The 12,905-nt window shown below is 38.3% G+C and overlaps 1 protein-coding gene across 1 annotated transcript; it reads right to left on the bottom strand.

Moving 5' to 3' along the window:
* Nucleotides 1-5,016: 5,016 nt before the first annotated feature.
* LOC140854380 (uncharacterized) lies at nt 5,017-5,909 on the bottom strand. The gene has a single exon (XM_073250297.1). It carries the CDS (start codon nt 5,904-5,906, stop codon nt 5,259-5,261), a length of 648 nt encoding a protein of 215 aa, XP_073106398.1. The 5' UTR covers nt 5,907-5,909; the 3' UTR covers nt 5,017-5,258.
* Between the last annotated feature and the right edge of the window lie 6,996 nt (nt 5,910-12,905).

Genomic DNA, 12,905 nt, shown 5'->3' with positions numbered 1-12,905 from the left:
ACGCTCAGTACAAGTTGTTCTCTAACAACCACCAACACTCTCACCCTAATATCCCTACACTGTAGATCCAAGACTCATCTGCCTAGAAGGAAGATGATTCGTGCATCGATCTTTAAATAGATTGATCACAGTCCTCCATGATGATCTTTTGATCGGGAGTGTTTAGAAATTAACCACTAATTAATGTATATCTCAAATTCTCAACACTTTGAGAATATACAAAAATCATCTTTGTTAATTTCTAGGACAATTCATGGACACATAAATATGATTGAAAATAAAAATATCTTTTATTAATAATAAAAATATGATAAGTACAAAGTTAAATCCTGAAATTATAAAATATGTCAGCCAATAAGTGGCTTCTAAGGTACTCATCTAACAGGCCCCACCTCTACTGCAGCCGCCCCGACCCCGTCGGTGCCTCCTACACCACGGCCTCGAGCCAGCCACCTCAGCCTCACCTCACTCATGGCCACCGCGACCCCACTGGCTTGCCCGTGGTTGTCCCAACTCCGCCAGCACCTCCTATACCACGGCCCTGAGCCAGCTGCCCTAGCCTCACCTTGCCCGCGACTGCCCCGACCTCGCCAGTGCCTCCTATACCATGGCCTCGAGCCTATTGCCCCAACCCCACCTCGCTTGCAGTCACTCCGACCCCACCGGTGCCTCCTACGTCATGGCCTCGAGCCTGTCGCCCCGACCTCACCTCACCTGCGACCACGTCGGTGCCTCCTATGTCGTGACCTCGAGTCCGCCACCTCGACCCCCCTCGCTCACAGCAACTCCAACCCCACCGGCACCTCCTACACCATGGCCCCGACCCCACCTAGTTCATGGCCGCCCCGATCCCACCGACCGGACCCTGTGGCCCTTGCCCCACTGGCTTCCCCGTGGTCCCATCCCCACTGGCCTGACCATGCAACCCCTACCCCGTCGCCCCCAGCCCATGGCCCCGACCTTACAGCCCTTGCCTCGTGGCTCCATCTCCGTGCCAGCGCACCTACTATTATGAGTATTAGCAACGACATTAGCGATGGCTACTGTTGTCTCATGGTTAAAGGTGCAGAGAAACTTGTAATACCTTATTTTTCAATGGCTATATTCTTATGGTTGCCTTCTTATTTTTTCTGATGATGATCCAAACTAAATAGATATTGAAGGGACTTGCCTCTTTTTTTCCTTCCCATATGATGTCTTAAAATTGATCGAAACTGATGGGTTTTAATTGCTATATTCTTATATTTGCCCTTTTATTTTTCCTAATGATGATCCAAACTAAATGGATATTGAAGAACTGGCCTCTTTTTCTTCATCCCATATGATGTCTTAAAGCTGATGGGTGCCGATGGATTTTGGTTGCTATATTCTTATAGTTGCCTTCTTATTTTTTTTGATGATGATTCAAATTTAATTAATGGATATTGAAGGGAATGGCTCTACAGATTCTTATGGACTTTTTTCTTGTTCCTATATGATATCTAAAACCTGATGGGTGCCGATGGATTTTGCTTCCCATTTTTGAAGACAACAGAAGATTTTATGCAATGAGAACTGATTTCTTCTTCTATATGTTCGGAGTCCTACATCTTTTTTTCTCTCTTTGGGAGGTCATTAGTCCTGGAGTAGCAACTTGCTGGTATATTATGGACTGAAACTTGCCTTTCCTTAAACACCCCCATAAATAGTTATTTTCTTGGAATCCTATAAGTCTAGGAAATCATGGATTGGGGCTCTACTTGCCTAAATATCTATTTATTTTTACTAGATCAACTTGATGCCTCTAGTAACATTGTCCTTGATCTGTGGTAGATGACGTACTATAGCAAACCTATCCCCAGACCCGTTAATCAATGTCGATTCTTTATCAGAGAGATCAGATGTTATGTAAGATCATTAGTTAGCATCTGCAATGTATCAGCAAAAAAATGATTCTCATCCAATAGTACATGATAATGTGTTGGTCTGTATGACTATAAAGATAGAAGTCAAACTCCATCGGATGATAAATACTTGTGACAAATTGCCTTTCATCGAAGAAAAACTACTTCTTGTAGAAACTAGGATGCTCGAAAGGGAATTGAAATCGTACATCATCAAGATCTAGGTAAAAGTATCCTATTGATGTAGTCAGGTATCTTTTTTCTGATTTATATTTCTGACTAATATTGTTTATTTTTTTTTTAGTCATAAATTATGCATGTTACTTTTATGAACGTGGTACAAAGTTAAAATATCATGATATACAGTTAAATAAAAATAATATATAGTTATTTTATTCTGCCATATAGTTAATATAATATGATACATAGTTATTTTTATTTTCAAAGATTATAGATCATGTCTTTTCAAGGTTGGAGCCATCATAATCGAGGAGGAAACTTTGGAGGAGAGAGCTCTTATGCAGCCAGCTTACATGATTCTGCAGCACACATGCCATATGGTGAACTTTAATACTTTAGTTATTCTCTTTTATGTTATTTTATCCTTTATTATCTAATATAATATTATTTATGATGTCTTGATACTCTCAGATTCAGATGATAGGAGATCACCAGTGACCCCACAGTCACATGCAATAGTGATCGGCTCTCAGACATAGACGTGTGGTAGAGGACCAGCTCAGCTCGTGGCATCTCCAACTCGTTCGGAGGATAGAGAGCTCATTCATATTCAGAGCCGCTCATAAGTACTATATCTTTACTGAATATATTTAAAATTTAGTCATTGTAAAGTCTAACATTTATTGTTCAAAATTAATTTTGTAGCACATTTAAATAGTGCTCTGTACCTCATGTGGTTATTTGGATCATCTAGTGATTAATGCCAGGGCCGGTGGACACATTCTCTAGTTGGCCGTTGGGGGCACGTGATGCAGCCTGAGAGATGTTCTAGGTAAATCAAAGGTATTTAATTTAATAATTCATGGTAGGTTTGTATTCTATTTATTAATACACACTTGTTTCTACTTGCAGGACTACTATCGATTCTTATCTCCTTAGAATGAGGAGGCTGGCCATCTGATCTTCAAGCAGGTGGCCATACGTAGGTTTCGAGATGGACTACATAGCCTACGGTAGTCTATCATCAAGTATTTCGATTCTCAATCACCATCGGATTAGAAGTCCTACAGGGATCACTAGATGCGGGTAGACGTATGGGAGGCCCTCTATGACCAGTAGAGCAGCGAGGATACACTGGTAGCCAGTAGAGCATCTGACAGAATCGGACCGTCCAGCAGGATCCGATCAGGCACATAGGTGGCTCCATCGACATACATATTATGGTTGATAGACTGATAAGAAATTTATACCAAAACTCTTCATTAGAACTGTAAAAACTCTTATATGCATGCTTTAATTAATTTAATTTTATTATTTACTTATTATATACATGACAGCTGAGTCGTTTATCAGACCAGCTGTAGTTGTGGCGGACCACACACCAGTCTAGGAGGACTGGTGACTATATAGATTTTGTGTCGCGATAGATCACGGTAAGAACTTCAAACTTTATTTATTAATTAAATTGTTACAGAATCTGATTTTTATATTAGAACTAATGTATTTCTAAATTGTATAGACGTGTTACGCAGCATACATTACTAAGAGGTACGGTGATGACCCGTCTTCTTAGCCCTCCTTTGACCTTGAGGGATGGCTCAGCACTACTGAGAGGGTGAGTAGGAGCTGAGTCATAGGATTCGACCACAGTATCGATCCTCCACCAGCTTGATATCTTTTGGCATTCTCATAGGCCTCGACATTCCAGACCTGAAGCAATGCATACATGGAGGCAATTGTGTAGAGGCTTTTGAGCCAGCAATCTCAGAGCCTTTTGGATGCTATCCGCGATAAGGTTATGGAGCTTCTTCGGGAACCATAGTTTAATGATCGATTGGGCTCGTCATCCCAACCATTACATTAGATAATTATATTACTAAATTTTTTTATTTATTTTAAGTTTTTATATTTAGAAGCTTCATATATTTAAGTTTGAGTCCGCAAAGGAGATTTGGGAGCTAAAAATTCAATCTAACCATTCAATCGATGGATCAGGATGTCTATAGCTCCGTATCATCGAATGGAACGTGTAGAAACAATCTGTTCGAGAATCGAAAGAGTATATCGAAAGATACACCTCTGTATCGAAAGATACACCTTCATATCGAAACTTACTAGTATTGTTTTATTTTTTTTGTTACAAAATTTTGGAACATCCGGCTTTCATCCATCAGCTGCTAAAAAGGAGTAGGAGGAGGAGGCTGATGACGATGAGGATCGGACCTAATTTTTTTGTTTGATGTATTATATTTTTTTGATACTGCTTGTAAAAAAAAATTATATAATTTATATTTTTAATATAATATAATCAGTTTTTAATTTTTGATTGTCATATTATCTTTGGATTTTAATTATAACAGATATTAGGAAGCATAATTCATTATTATTAATTAAAATAGATTTTAAAAAATATTATTATTAATTTAAAAAAAATAAAATTAATTATTAGCGATGGTATTAGCGAAGAAAAATACCACCGTTAATATTATTAGCAAACAGCATTAGTGATGATAATATCGTTACTAATATTTTTTAAATTTTTTTATTTAATTTAAAATTTTTAAAAAAATTAGAGACAGTACTAGCAACGGTATTATTGGTCGCTAATAGTTATTAGCGACGGCATTAGCTACAAAAATACTATCGTTAATATCTTTTTTAAAATTTTTAAAAATTTAATTAAAAATTAAAAAATAATTAGCGATGGTGTTTTGCTGATTAATAATCTTATTAGCGATGAATAGGATTTCCATCGCTAATAAGAGTATTTAGTGATCAGATTTTTTCAGATTGGCTGTTACGATGAAATTAGCAACGACGAAATTATTAGCGACGACATATGGACTATTAATGATGACAACTAACCATCGCTAATAATCTAGATTCTTATAGTGAGTGAGAATCCCATCACCAAACTTTTTAAATAGAAAGACACGCCTTGAGAAAAAAATTGATAATATCTTAAGTTGAAACACTAAGATACTTGGCTCCGCAGGATGATCTACGAAGCAAAACTACACCGTCAAAGCTATCGATTTTTTTTTTCTTTTTTAATTTCAAATTGTCAAAACAAACCATCTGGTCTTTACAGAGCCCATCCTCACTACTTCAGTCGTGGGCCAAACAGCTGGAGTGGGCCGACAAAGACTGACGGCCCATTACACCGAAAGCCCACTTGGAGAAAATTTGATCCCTTCATTCATCTCGAGTCCCCTTGCGCGAGATGAGGAACACCGCGAACACCGAGCTCTCCCCCGGCGCCCTCAACAGCGGCCGGATCTCTCCCGGGAGCTCCACCACCTCGAACCCATCCCTCCCCAGCTCCTCCAAACACTCCCCCACGCTGGCCCGCACCTCGCTTGCTGCCCACGCCCTCGTTCCCTCCCCCCACACCCCCCTCAGCGTCCTCCCGAGCCCCTCCATTTCCTCCGGATCAAAGAACACATCCGACATCACCACCACGTCCACCTCCTCCCCCGCCTCCTCGTCCTCCTCCCCCCACCTCAGCTTGCGGACCTCCACTTGGCCCTCCAGCCCGTTGGCCTCCACGTTGGCCCACAGGCCCGGGAGTAGCGGCGCCACGTCAGTCAGAACCACCCGTGCCGCGCCCAGTACCGCCGTCGCGAGCCCCGGTAGGCCGGTGCCGGCGCCGAGCTCCAGGACGGTCCTCCCTGCCAGGTCGAGGTAGGCACGGCCCTCGCTGGCCATCCACTCGGCGAGGTAGAGAGCCGACTCCCAGAGCCAGGAGCCCGTCAGGGCTCGCCCTGTGGACGGGTCGTTGGTGTCGTCTCGCTCGTGTATGGTGAGCTTCCGCCCCAAGATCTCTACCTCACGGACGCCCATCTCTCCTCTAAACTCTATAGACTGTGTATACCGTTCGTATTGTCCATTATTTGTGGAAGGCATCTGGTGTCTGACAAAGTCTCTCACGCGGATTTGGTCGAGGAATCGGATGCGCACAGCGACCGGATTGCCTACGGATGCTGTTGTATTTTGTTACGTGCAATACCACTAAAAGAGCTGAATACATATTTCACGTAAGCGAATGGTTTCTTAAAGTTAGGAAAATTGCTAGGTAACTTGGAGGATTTTAGAAAATTATTCCACTTTTCTATATATTGGAACAATGGATTATTAGGTTCTAGGCGGATGATTTTGAAATTATTGGACTTATTTGTACTTTGTGTTCTCAAGGTAAATAACTCTTCGCCTTTTTTAGAAACTTTGTTTCCCAAGAAAAATATTCTATGTCAAGCATAATGTATTACCTAAAATTATGAATTTTTTTGATATGATAAAATCTTTGAATTGGAATACATGATTATTGCATATGACATACATCTTTTTAGAATTAAGAGCAAAGATTTTAGTCATTGTTCTCCTTAAATTCTTATGCACATATATAAACTAGATTAAGCATGGAAAATAAAAGAAAGAATTGTTAAATTCATTCTTCATTATTGTGTTAAGATAACCATTAGGAATTGCAATATTTTTGAAAAGTTAATGAAATGTCGTTGATGTAGAAATTACAAATTGAAAATGCTTTGGGAATTCTAATTCATGATTTGTTATGAGAAATTGAACTACAACTTGGTGTTGGACTCTCCAACTATGATATAAACCCACACAATGGGGGTAAAATTAGAAATATGTTATCATGAGACTAGTTTCATTTTCTAAAAAGAATACACCTTAATGATTAAATAAGTTTTGGATCTTTACCATATGGGTTAAATGTGACCAGCCTTTGTCATGGAACTAATTAGAGAGATAGTCATAACAAAGTTAATAATTTACAAAGTTGTATGTTAAGTGTGCTTTGAATTTCTTGATCTATCCTACTCCATGATTCTATTTAAGAAATTTAGAGAAGCATTAGGCATGCGCGACATGCTGTCCTCCATAACTTGAGCATATATATACGATGGGTGATGAAAAATGGCACTGACCATGGTTGATGCTATAGTCACTTATCTCGGCTATACAAGACATCAGATTGAAATGCATAGGGTGCATGTGTTGGCTGCTTGGGTCGCCGGTCCTATGTGTAAAGATTGTGAGATAGCTTAAGATGCATGTGTTGATAGCACAAGTTATGGATCCGATGCAAAATAAGTCTCGTTAGAAAAGCTTGAGATTGGGGTGCACTAATATGAATGTTTTAATAAGATGTGGCTTTACTCTTATATCCTATCCTTTTGATTATAGTAGTATCTCTTCTCAATCTTAGCTAATGGATAGGCTTATGGCCGAACCATGTAAATCTATGCATGCTGTATTTTTTCTCTCTTTTCTCCTTGAATCTTTTTATTCTTCTTTAGTTTCATCTACATCTGGTACAATAAATTGGTATTAGATCCACGGATTGTTTGATTGGATGCTGAGATCTTGACAAAATTCATGATTGAGAAGTTTGATCCCTCCAATAATTTTGTTTTATAAAAAATAAAATGCATGCTATTTTGGTACAATAAGGTTACAGAAGATGCTGCTAAGGAAGAAAAAAATGCCTAAGACTTTGACGGAGGTGCCAAAGAAGTATATGGATGAGAAAGCAATAATTATGATTTAGTTATTTTATCTGATGAGGTTTTATAGGATGTCTCCAATGAAAATATGGCTACTTGGTTGCGGCTTAAGTTGGAATTCTTTTATATAACAAAATTGCTAACTAGTAAGTTATGTTTGAAACAATATTTATTTGTGCTGCCCATATGGTAGAAGGTATACCCATTAAGTCTTTTCTTGCTGAGTCTAATTCTATGATGATGGATTTGAAGAATATTCACATGGTAGAAGATATACCTCTTAGCCCTTTCTATTGTTGTATTTTTTACCTATTCCATATATGCATTTTAGAGATTCCTACCTTTATTGTAGAGATATTATTTTTATGGAGGATGTTAATGATAGAAAATGTGTCCCAAAAAGCCAATCGTCAAGCTGTTGACGGTTGAGCAACCAAGTATTGTAATTGATTTGTTAATAAATAAAATATATTTGGTATTTTCATCATAAGCTTTCATCTTCTAATGAACTCCGTTGTTATGATGAAGTCCTTAGGACTATTTAGATTCGATAAAGAGAGGATTTATCGATTAGTCCTTAAAACAGTTCACGATCAAATGATAGGCTGTTAATAAGGACAACAGCTTCTATCAAGCATAGGTCGCTGTAGGCCATATGGGTTGGTTGTCCTCTTAACCAAAGAGTGTGGAGACACTGGTATGGCATACAGGTGAGATGTACTGGTACATCATCATTGAACGTGACCAACTCCAAAGTATTCTGCTGTCGAGAATGTCTCTGATGGGATATAGGTATAAGTGTCCCTTAGATCTGAGATCGCCTCAGTGACTTGCAAGCAACTCACTGTGCTTTGGTACTGGACTAACTGAATTTCTAATTCAAAGACGGAAGGCTTCTGGGCACAGTCAAGTACTTGTGAAGTCAGAGTGTGATCGAGATGGGATTGACCACTCCAAGAGTTGGAGAAGAATGAGTCGCTGTATTTCAATTTAGCAAAATCTTGGCCAGGATAATCCATCAGATGGATTTGATATTTTGAAATACAATGTGGACAACCTGATCAGAATTGACAGTTGAACTTTGGGGTGTCCTATGATCATTTTGGTCAAGGAGATGAATTATATGAAAACTATATCCGCATGGGTTCTAAGGATGTTGTTCTACACATTCGACCTATCCGGTGGTCGGATACCATTGCTAGATGGTCACTTCGATTGGTACAAAAATTTATTCCTGTGCTACCGACTTAGGTTCGGACCTATGAGGTCACACACATTAGAGTTCATGATCCGATCGGATGGTTGATCAACGATTAAGAATTGTTCTAGGGTTAAATGATCAATACGATTGACATTTAACCCAGTGCAAGTGTTGCAGGAGGATCGATTAGCAATTCGATTGCTAATTGGCTTAATTTGATTAAGCCAATGGACTGAGATTAAGTCTAATTAAATATGATTTAATTAGATTTGATTTGGGCTTGATTGGATCAAGTCCAATTGGTTTATTGAATAAGCCAAGTACAAAGAAAAACTAGTCCTAGTTCAACTAGGACTTGGATCAATCTAATTTCTAATTTGATTAAAAAATTAAATCAGATTTAAATCTAATTTAATTTGATTAAATTAAGTTTTTAATTAGGTTAAGACTTATTTTAATTGGGTTGATCTAATTTTGGTTTGATTTGGTTTGAGAAACCAAATTAAAACAAGTCATAAGATAGAATCCTAGTAAGACTAGGATTTCACCTTGCGCCACATAAGCCTTCCCCACACCCTCTCTCTCATTCAACGCCAATCTCCTCTTATTTTGTGCAACAAAAGCCCTCTCCCAGGTCTCTCCCACGTTCACAAAAGGTTTCCTCTCTTCTTTCTTACATGGAAGGTGGTTTGGATCAAATCAAAGAGGAATAAGTTTGGATTTCAAATTCTATGAGATAGAGTTTTAGAAATCCAAAACTCTTTCAATTTTACACCAAATCTATCCAAATTTTTTTTGGAATTTTTGTGGCTTTTAGGGTACACATTGTGCACTCTTTTCTGGTAATCCATGCATGAAAATAAGGAGGAGGTGCTCAAGAGTTGGGCACCCCTTATCTTGTCATGTTTGGATAAGCCTTGACTAGGTATTTGACCTAGACAAGGACTCTATCATATCTCTTTGTATAAAATGAGTTTCTTCATTAAATTTTTAAAAAAGATAGAGATTTGAGAGACCTTTGGGCCATCCAGAAATTAGAGAGAAAGACCTTTGGGTCGTGGAGATATAATAGACACAAGATAGGGTGTCTAGAGAGAGAAATGAGAAGAAGAAGAGGGTCTTCTTCTAGGGTTGTTTGTTTTCATATCTTTCCTCCCTCCATCTTGAGTTTCCTAAGAGCGTCTCAGATCTGAAACTCCTCCTCCTACTTTTCATCTTTGGAAGAGTCCAAATCAAGAAGAAGGAGGCACCTGATCAACCATCAAAGAAGGATCAGCGCAGTACTAGCATACTGTGCTGATTTTCTGAAGCAGGACTTCTGATCGAGATTTGTGGGCTCGGTGGATGACTCCTAGAGGCCGGATGCGTGTGCGGCTTGCAACAATCATCCTCAAGCTCGGATCAGCGAGGTTAGAACATCTAACTTGCAAGGTAATAGATCTGATCTATTGTTTAATACATACATTAGATGTAGTATAGAAACATGTTGATATGATCAACATGTAGTTCATGCTGTATATATATATTTTAATTTTTGATTTAATGCTATGTAATAATCATGTAATAGAATCTTAGATCTAGATATTCTCTAATTTTAAAAAATAAATTTTAATTTATTTTAGTCTTTCGCTGTATGATCTTAAAAAAGTTTCAAGATCTAACCCTGAAACCCTAGATCTGTTTCCTTCAATTGGTATCAGAGCCTAGATTCTTTATTACATGATTATTTATACATACTTAGATTATTTCTTAAATTAGATCTAATTTATAATCTGATTATTAAATCTGAAATTAAAATTTTAGATCTATCACGAACTGCAAGGTTGTCCTGCTGTAAGGTTTACCCCTTACAGTGCAAAGGTTGTCCTAGTTTGTGTAGATCTATCTTTAATCATAAATTTGTTAGATATGATCTAGATTAAATTTATGATTTATTAAATTTAAAAGATATTTAAATCTGAAATAAAATCTCTTTGTTAATAATTTTTGTATAAAGAAATTATTTAAAGTTGAAATTATTTCAATAACATGAACCTGTTTAGATTAGATCTAAAGTAGTTTCATGTTTATTTCACTTGTATCTTGATTATGAATCAAACATGCAATATGGTTGGTAGAATCATATTATAAAATTATTTTACAAATATAAAAATTATTTTTTGAAAAGTCGAACCCAACCCTCAGTCCAAAACTTAATTAAGAATTAAGAAGTTGTTTGATTAGGTTCTAGGATTGTGAATTGAAGAACCTAAGACACAAACCATAACACATTGGGTTAATGGGTTAGTGAAAATTTGGTCCATTAATTGGGTTAGACCTATGGTTAGATTAAAGATGGACTTAATTAGAGAATTGACTAAATTTAATCAATTGTTGTCTTAGATTAGGTCAAGGATTCTGTAGATCAATTACAATAGTTGTAGTTGGTCAAGTTCATGTCTTTAACGAGAACCAAATGGACTTGATTCTTGGCTAAGCGGTCTAGCACGAACTGTTAGATTGATCTAATCAAAACTAATTAAATCAGTTGGTGTCTAAGGTAAACCAGACCGGTGGTTTTTAATTGAGAGCCCGCTTACCTGACCATTTCTGATGGTGTCTAAGGCAAGTTTTGGTAGACCCTCCCACTATCGAACTTACCTGGTCTCTTGGTGAAATTATGTTTTGATCGGATCACTTGACTATTCGAGCTGACCCATGTCAGCTAGGTAAATCAGTGTGACTGATTTAGGTGCTCCTAGAACAGCCCTTTTAATAGTCTCCCTTAAGCTGACTTGGTGAAGCCAGTGGGAGGATCATGATAAGCTGGTTCATCGACCTCATCCTTTAAATTATTTAAATCCTCTAAAATTATTAGGTCCTTAAAATGATAAAGTTATGGAGATAACTGAGTCATAGCCTCCCATTAAGGTGTTTGATAATGAGTCCATTAACTCAATAATCATTGCAAACCCAAAGGCCTAGTGCTTGTTGACTAATGAAATTATCACTCATCATATGACGACTTGAAAGTGTCTCTTTAATGGTGGTTAGGTGAGCTAACCAAAGTTGGGCTTAATCATTCGTTGGTTAGATACACCAAGTATGATCATGTTAATGGTTGGACCTAACCGGATCCTTACAGTGGAGGCCAAAGCCTACTGATTAGGTTTCTAGGGCAAAATTAAAATTATTAAAAATTATTTAGAGAAATAATTGGTTATGAACCTACCCTTAGATGTACATGGGTTGGCCAACCAAAGTTGGGCTTGTGTGCAGTCTAAGTAGATTCTAGTACCCACTAAGAAATTAGGGTAATTCCTCGAATTGGAGGTAAAGGCTACCAATTCGAATAAAATAGTGGGAGAAACCTTTTGATTAAAGTCCAAATCTTTAGGTTTAATGAATCAATTACTAATTAGGTTATGGTTCTCCTTTGTGCAAATATGGCCACTTCCCTATCGCTCCGATCATTGTTGGACAATGATAAGTTGGTGGGATCCAACTTCGGTAGCTGGTATCGAAAGTTGAAGATAATCCTGGAGCATGAACGGATCCTATATGTGATAGTGGATCCTGCACCTGAGGAGCCAGCTGTCAATGCATGTGGAACAGTCAGAGATACTTACCAGAAGTGGCTCAGTGATCGGACCACGGTGCGTTGTATCATGCTGGCTGCCATGAGCGACGAGTTCAGTTGCAGATTTGAGACGGCTCAGCCAAAGGACATGCTTCAAGTGTTGGAAGATGCCTTTGGCACACCCGATGACGTGGAGAGGTACAAGACTAGTTGTGCCATCTTCAACGCCAAAATGCGGGATGGTGCCTCTGTCACTGATCATGTATTATACATGATCGAGCTGATGGAATGATTGAGCAAGCTTGGTTTTCCCTTGCATGAGCAGCTTGGGAAAGATGTAATACTGAACTCACTGCCCAAGTCTTATCTCCCATTCCTCACTCATTATAGAATGACAAAGCCTGAAGTAAACTACCATGGATTACTGGGGTTGCTTCAGAACTTTGAGAAAGATCACCAACTCCATAAGGAGTCGTGAACTTAGTGGGAGGATCATCTTCTGGTTTTCAACCCTTTAAGAAAGGGAAGAAGAACAAGAAGAAGAAAGTGAA

Source organism: Elaeis guineensis, chromosome 16, assembly GCF_000442705.2.
Source record: "Elaeis guineensis isolate ETL-2024a chromosome 16, EG11, whole genome shotgun sequence".
Classification (NCBI taxonomy): Eukaryota; Viridiplantae; Streptophyta; class Magnoliopsida; order Arecales; family Arecaceae; genus Elaeis; species Elaeis guineensis.
Note: the sequence above shows the minus strand (reverse complement) of the source record. Positions and strands in the feature narration are given on the sequence as shown.

Bases quoted from the DNA above. Each gene is read 5' to 3' on its own strand.
- LOC140854380 (XM_073250297.1), bottom strand. From the start codon at position 5,906: ATGGGCGTCCGTGAGGTAGAGATCTTGGGGCGGAAGCTCACCATACAC.